Here is a 7,249-nt window from a genome sequence, read left to right as displayed (position 1 = left end):
TAGAAAATTAACTAACTACTTAAGTTAAAAAGTTTAAAAAAATATAAATTTGGTAACTGAACTTTAACTTTTTAACTAGTTATTGCCCACCTTTGGTTATAACTTATAAGTTATTTTGCAATACTACGGATTGACTACAAATATCTGAATATAATTTAAATTATAATTTATGACCTAGATTATATAGTTAACACTTATCAGTAATATATACCTACCAATAACAATTATTGACTTCTGCAGTCTCAGAAATTATAATTTTATACTATATTTCACTCTGCAGTTGTCCGACGCAGCATATTACTTTAACGGTAAGATTACTTTGTTGGACGACCAACGTCTGGGTCAGCTGAAATGGTTTTCGGAAAATGCAAACCCAATCCTGTTTGGTAAGCTGAACGACCGTATTGAATGCATTACCGAGTATACGACCAAGACAGCCGAAGGATATCAAACAATTAACTACGGCTTAGGCGGTCATTTCTCTGTACACATGGATGCATTTACAGATGTACGTAATTTTTTATTATATACCTACCCACCTACGAAGTTTATTTTGAATTACAATATCTAACCAGTAACCTGGTATGACCACTATTATAATTTCAATTTTGTACAGGTTTTTAACTAGTTGGATCTCCTATCACCCATACAAGCAGTTCCACCGTTAAAATTATGTTGTAAACATTAATTAAATCACGTATTTTCCACCATACTTTTACTGAGGTTTTAAATTAAACCTAATACTTAGGTATATCCACATCATAAATAAATATATTGTATCGTTGAATTAATATGGTTGTAGGAATATAGGATTGACTTTTATTTGTTTTTAGGGCCCTAAGTTGAACGGCAACAGATTGGTCACCATACTATTTTATGTTCGTTATTTATCATAATTTATCAGATTAAATATGACATAAATTGACAAAAAAATGTTTTATATTTTATAGATGACTGACGTCCCCGATGATGGGTATACTGTATTTCCAAATTTAAATTATGTTGCACATTGTCGTAAAGGATCGGCTTTAGTTTGGCTAAACTTACGCTTGAATAATGGTTCTGTACATAGTGGCACTTTTCATGGAGGTTGTCCTGTGATAAAAGGAAATAAATGGAGTGAGTAATTTCATAATATGTAGCCGGGTAGGCTAATTATTGTGGCCGATATATATGCAAAATAATGCAAAAATATAGTAGATAAGGACCAAAGACTATACAATATCGAATTAGGCAGTTTCAAACAAATTAACAACAATAATTAATATATCTATAGTCTATACTCTATAGTATACCTATATTAAAAATAAAAAAAAAATGTAAACATTTTTTTTTTAATTACAAGTGTAATAGAATAGGAAACATAAAAATTTATTTTGCCGTTGTAAGTACCATATTACTCTATTCAACAGTTTGTAACTAATATTTTTTATCAATTTTAGTTATGACAAAGGGATTATACGAAGAAGGACAACATTTAACATACAATTGGCGAGATAATAAAATAATAAACATAGTTTAGAAATATTGTTTATTTTGTTAGTTATATATGTATATTATATTTTAATTTCAAATAAAATAAAAAATATATACCTATTATGTAATATATATACGGTTGTGTATCTTTATCTACCTCTATATAAAAGTATATCTATGTACTTTAACTAATTTCATAATATTCACTAAGTAACTTAAAATATAATAATAAATTGAATAACTATAACCATTGTATACCTCTATTTGCATTATATAGGCGGCGTCGTCGGTCTAAAACTGAAAAAAAAAAAAAAAAAAAGGTACTAGGTACCTATAATATACATTACAATATATAATATATTATGTTAAATATATGTGATAAATGTTTATTCAAATAATAACAATTATCTTGTTGTTAGACAATATCTAAGTAGGTACCCATACTATTTGTTAAAAATCTGTTGGGAATCGTGAAAAAATTCAAACAAAAACTATTGTTTTATAGATAGAATATTGGATTTTTTAGAAGTAAGCCATATAGGCACAAATTAGGTGGATAGGGGAGGCTATTATATTATTATATGCTCATTAGACCTTTAGGTAACACTATACTAGAGCCGGTGGCAATTATTTATTTCAATAAGACAATTTACAAACTTTGACATACTAAACAATTTGACCATAATTAAGTACAAAAAAATGATGTGCCTTTTTTTTTAACATTTTAGAAGTATTCTAAACAGAAATTATTAAGTTATTCATTTTTAATTTAGAATTATAACTAATGGCGGATTTAAGAGTTCAAATAAAGTCAGCAAGTCCGTAAGAGGTGCCTCGTACCAAATGTATAAGTCACATAAGTAATTTTTTCCTCAGTTTAATTAACACTATAGTCATATAAAAAAAATATATTTAAAAATAAATAATATTATAATTTTAATATCTCTTTTTATTACAATAAGTATTATGCTCAAAAGACGCCAAAAACGTTTTCAATTCTTTGATATATGAAACTGATTTTATATCTACTTGTAAAGCATTGCCGGGGACTTTTTAAAAAATAATGCATTTTGCATTAAAATGTGGGCCCTATAGTTCTAAGAATTTTAAGTTTAGTAGCACGGAGTGGATCATGTTAGTCTACTACCAAGGTGTATTAAATATAGGTATGTGGTCCAAAAAATCGTCAACAATAATAATATTATACCAGGTGGATTAATTTGTACCAGTCCGGGGGATATAATATAACACACTTAATTTAACACAGACCTAGATCTAGATCTATACCTTATATTGGGTATATTAGGTAATAGGCATGTACATTTTTTTTGTATATTGGAGTTTTTTATAATTTTAAATATTATAATTTACCGCGGTTTGCGGTTCCATGATAACATGATAACAAAGCCAGAGGCCGCCGCGATGCGTGCGCACCGGATGCCAAATTCATAGACCTATAGTTTATGGCACGATTAAAGATATACAGTTTACTAAACGAAACTTATTTTTTGGTGCGCTTAAAATTAACGATCTTGTCATTGCAAGAATAACAGTTAACACTTTTGAATTACAGTGATTTCTCTTGGTACTACAAAACTTATCAAAGATATAAAATATTATGTATTGGAGCGCTAATAGTTACTCTCACTTCGTTTATCAGCTGTTAGAAATCAACATTTTCACGCACCACTTTTTCGCCCCAGTTTTAGTTCATATATTTGAAGGACATCTTGACTATAAATTTCGAGCTCGTTGGGTGTTAATCCCCGGAAACAGACACCAATCGCAGCTGACCGAATTCGTCGGATTTCTGCGTTGTGACTTGCGGGCAGCTAAAGAGTGAACGGGACACTACTCTCCGGTGTCGCTGACTAATTATAATAAATCTTATAAGAGTCTCAAATCTAAGCCACCACCGTCAAAAGGTTCTCGCCCAATAGCGTTATCCAAAGTTCTCGTGGCAGTCGCCAAATCCACGTCGAGCCCAACCACTAGCTGCCCATTATCTAAACAAACTCATTCAGTGCGAAAGTGCGCTATCGAAAGTCCAATAATTCTAAAACGCTATAATATTATTATAAAGAACTAATTCAAATAGTTTCGCTAGGCGTGGCAAGATTGAGATTGGATGGTAATTGAAGACATTTTCCAGACATCGGGAAATACACCAGAGTTGACGAGTAAAGCGAGGAGGGTCATTTATAAGAATAAGCAAGAGTAAGTGCCTGGTGAATCAATCCGCCCATTTAATAATATATAAATACATTTAAGGTTAGCAGCACGCCTACGATCTGCAAGGTAATCTAGTTTGAGATGCTCGATTTCTAGTAAATAGTAATTGTGTACATGAGTACATGATTGGCATATTTAAAAAAATATTTTGTACACGCTCAAGCATTATTGCGTTTTGGGCAGTATTATGATCCCAAATGGCAGAGTCGTACTCGATAATAGGTCTAACAAGCGAACAGTACACCGCCTTAAGGGAGGACGCTAACTTAAACTCCGTTGTTATCCCTTTAATAATACCTAATAACTTAAGTGACTTACAACAGAAACGTTCAATCTGAAGATTTGGGCTAAGTGTAGAACAGAGAACAAAACCAAGATCAGTGACAGATTTTTCGAGAGATTGTAAAATTGTCCCACTGACTACATATTGAAAATTAATTGGGGATTTAAGATGGGTAGGTCATACAGGGTGATTCATTAAGCGTACAACACTCATTATCTTAAAAAGTATTTATGTTTTTGAAAATATTTTTTTACATAATTTCAAGTTGTTAAAAAACAACGTTTTTATTAAAAAATTATATTTTTAAAACATTTTTATCCTTATAATTTTTTAAGTTTTTTACTTTTTTAAATGACAGCATAGAGTTTTAATTTCATATTCCAAAGCAGATTTTTTTTAAGTATTTTGATTCATACAAATTGAATTTAGGGTGAGTAGTGTATGAGTTATAAGTATTTAAAATTTTGTTGGGTGGAGTGGAGTGGTATGGGGTTACCCCGCAAAATGTTTCTCGACTACCCTAACTTGTTGGCCCATGAAACAATTTTATTTATTTCATCTTGCAAGACAAGGCAGTCATTTTGAGAGTCAATACGGTAAAATATTTTTACATCATCCCCAAATGCTAGGAGCCGTGCACGCTCTAATGTACGGTGTACACTATTTAAAAATACAGAAAAAAGAAGGGGAGAGAGGTGACCACCTTGAGGGACACCAGAAGAAATTGGAAGTATAGCAGAAAAGACTTCACGAATTTTAACAAATTGTTTCCTACCATCTATAAAAGAACGAAACAACGATAAAAGTGGTTCACTGAAACCAGTTGCTTGCAAGACACAGACACATCGCAATAGCGTTTCGAACGAACTGATTTCGAAGGAAAAGCGCATATAGACGGCTTCAAAAAAACGTCAGCTACACGATTCGGGCACGAACGGCGTGCGGAAAGGCGAATCGGTCGGAGAAAACGAAAAAATTCGGCAAAAAACTCCGGCCGGGAGCGTATACCTATACATTTTATATACATGTATATGCATTTGTATTTGCCTATATAATAATTATTATCGGAAAACGCTTTTCACACGCCCCGTAATTATATATATGGGAGATGTGCGTGTTACAAGCGAATTATATACGATTACATCGATGTACATCGAATATATCGGTTTTCGTCGCTCCGTAGACGTACAGCTTAAGTGTTGATGTTTTGACCATGTCTCACATCACAAACTGTGTCTCGTTAGGTAAGGCGTTAGGTAGGTTGCTAGGTAGGTCCGAGTTCGAATTCGTCGTATGCCCTCCGGGCGGCTATAAATACCTCGCCGTATGGTTTCCACGGCCGCCCGAGACCCCCGACTCTTTTGCATTTTTTTTTTCGATTTTTTTACGTAATTTTTACAAATGTTCGATCTTTTCTCTTTATTAATATTATTATTATTATATTCAACTACCATATTTCATTAATTGTATAATATCTATATTATATCAATATTATACTTGAATTTAAAATGAAATGTACATAAATCAAAAGTATTTTAAAGAATTCTTATAAAAATATAAGATATATATTTACATTATAATTATCCTCAACAAGATTTTTTGAATTATAATATTATAATATTATGTACAACTAAAAAAATGTGACAATAAAATGGCCACAAATGAATTGGTCAAATTGTCAAGTTTTTATAATTATTATTTTCCGAATAAACTCCCTTTAGCTGACAGGTTAGTAAATATAATAGACTAAACAAAATGTATTTGTTGCGCTGTGCCGCACATACTTGTGTAACTTGCGGTTTGCGGCAACGACTTGCGGGGTGCTTTGAACGGGAAGGGGCGAACTCACAATTTATTACCTCGTACAACAGTGGCGTATTTGACTTAATTTTATGGGGGGGGGGGGGCGGTACTAAATTTAAGAACATTATACACTACTTAAGTACAATATTTTTTTATATATATTCGTGTATTCTTGATTACTAGTCCAGTGGTCCATTTTATACTTGCATAGTTGCATCTTTTACACCTTGCATATCTTAAGAAAGGTAAATAAAATACAATAAAGTTCAAATTACAGTAAAACAATATTATATTTATTAAATTATAAAATCAATTTCTTTTTTTCATTTGTGAAAATGTATCAATAATTTTGTCAATATTTATACTTATTGATCTGTGCACATGCAATAAAGCCAATCCGCTTAATCTATTTTGCCCCATTGTAGATCTAAGCCATGTTTTTAATCTACATAAAATAAATGAGAAATTCAAATATAAGTATAGTAATGTCAATTGCATAATCTAAACTTTTTTAAAAACAAAAGATAAGATTCAACTACCATGAACTAGAAAATATCTTCAGTAAATTTAATCTATGATAATTTGTACAATAGTAAATAAGTTACTTTTAAATTTATTTTAAAAATTTATTAAGAATTTTGATGGCAAATTATTTACTATTGTAAAGCTAACAAAAAATATTTTTAAAATTGCAATGGCTGAAGTAGGTATATAAACATGGTTAAATACTAACTATAATTTATACTATTCATAGGCGTAACTTTACGTTAGGGGGGCAAAACATTCCCAAAAATGTTTTATAGCAAATTTATGTTGTAGGTAAAAAAAAGTTAATACCAACTTATGCTGAAGCCCAACAAAGCCCTCCCCTTTTAGTTATGCCTATGATACTAATATACTATGCATGCAATTAGAATTAAGCATTACCTTCTAAGAGTAGAAAATGATCTTTCAGCTGAGGCAACACTAACAGGCAAGCATGATAAAATAAAAAGCAACTTCTTTACAGTTGGATAAAGTATCTCATTACAAGTTTCCGCAGAAGTGATGACATCTACACCTAAAACAAAAACATCCTTATTTATTGATACACATCTAACAAATTAAGTTATTATTTATTAAAATACCTTCATCTTTTATTCTTATCCACTTAGATTTCCATAGGTTAATTTCAGTTTTAAGGTTCATTGCTTCCAAATCAATAAAATCCATATCTTCAAATGTATAATATTTTTTAATGACATCAACTACTTTAACAATATCATCATTGTTAGTTTTAATAATGTTTTTAGGAGTAAGTTGAGATAAAAATAAAAAAGCTTGATTTTTTTCATTATTAAATCTTTCCTTCATATCATTTAATATATTTTCTACCGGAGGAATATATACTGACACTCTGTAATACTCTTCAACTGATGAAACAGGATAGTTAGGTCTTTTAGTTTGACGACCAGT

At 30.8% G+C, this 7,249-nt stretch overlaps 2 protein-coding genes across 4 annotated transcripts in view; one reads left to right on the top strand and one right to left on the bottom strand.

The window, feature by feature from the left end:
• The window catches only part of LOC100158825 (prolyl 4-hydroxylase subunit alpha-2-like), a 5,817-nt gene extending 4,243 nt beyond the window's left edge, over positions 1–1,574 (top strand). The window contains exons 7-10 of one of the 3 annotated variants that reach the window (XR_003839661.1): positions 281–508; positions 617–748; positions 834–878; positions 951–1,015. Coding sequence is in view for 2 of the 3 variants with exons in the window: in XM_016803230.2 (XP_016658719.1) it covers positions 281–508; positions 834–878; positions 951–1,119; positions 1,443–1,522 (522 nt within the window). In the remaining variant the exon portion in view is untranslated. Of the gene's footprint in view, positions 1–280; positions 509–616; positions 749–833; positions 879–950; positions 1,120–1,442 lie in introns of those variants that run through there. The other 2 variants (XM_016803230.2, XM_016803231.2) reach the window with 2 other exon arrangements.
• Positions 1,575–5,890: 4,316 nt separating this feature from the next.
• On the bottom strand, positions 5,891–7,240 carry LOC107883372. The gene is made up of 3 exons (XM_016803234.2): positions 6,922–7,240; positions 6,722–6,854; positions 5,891–6,239 (listed from the first exon to the last, which is right to left on the bottom strand). Exons 1-3 carry the CDS (start codon positions 7,145–7,147, stop codon positions 6,104–6,106), a joined length of 495 nt encoding a protein of 164 aa, XP_016658723.2. The 5' UTR covers positions 7,148–7,240; the 3' UTR covers positions 5,891–6,103.
• Positions 7,241–7,249: the final 9 nt, after the last annotated feature.

Source organism: Acyrthosiphon pisum, chromosome A2, assembly GCF_005508785.2.
Source record: "Acyrthosiphon pisum isolate AL4f chromosome A2, pea_aphid_22Mar2018_4r6ur, whole genome shotgun sequence".
Taxonomy (NCBI): Eukaryota; Metazoa; Arthropoda; class Insecta; order Hemiptera; family Aphididae; genus Acyrthosiphon; species Acyrthosiphon pisum.
This window is presented reverse-complemented; position numbering and strand designations above follow the sequence as displayed.

Excerpts from the sequence above, each read along its gene's own strand:
- LOC107883372 (XM_016803234.2), bottom strand. The coding sequence starts at position 7,147 with ATGAAGGAAAGATTTAATAATGAAAAAAATCAAGCTTTTTTATTTTTA. Across the intron at positions 6,855-6,921 it reads GATAAGAATAAAAGATGAAG|GTGTAGATGTCATCACTTCT; the intron begins GTATTTTAATAA and ends TTTTTGTTTTAG. Across the intron at positions 6,240-6,721 it reads TCATTTTCTACTCTTAGAAG|ATTAAAAACATGGCTTAGAT; the intron begins GTAATGCTTAAT and ends TATTTTATGTAG.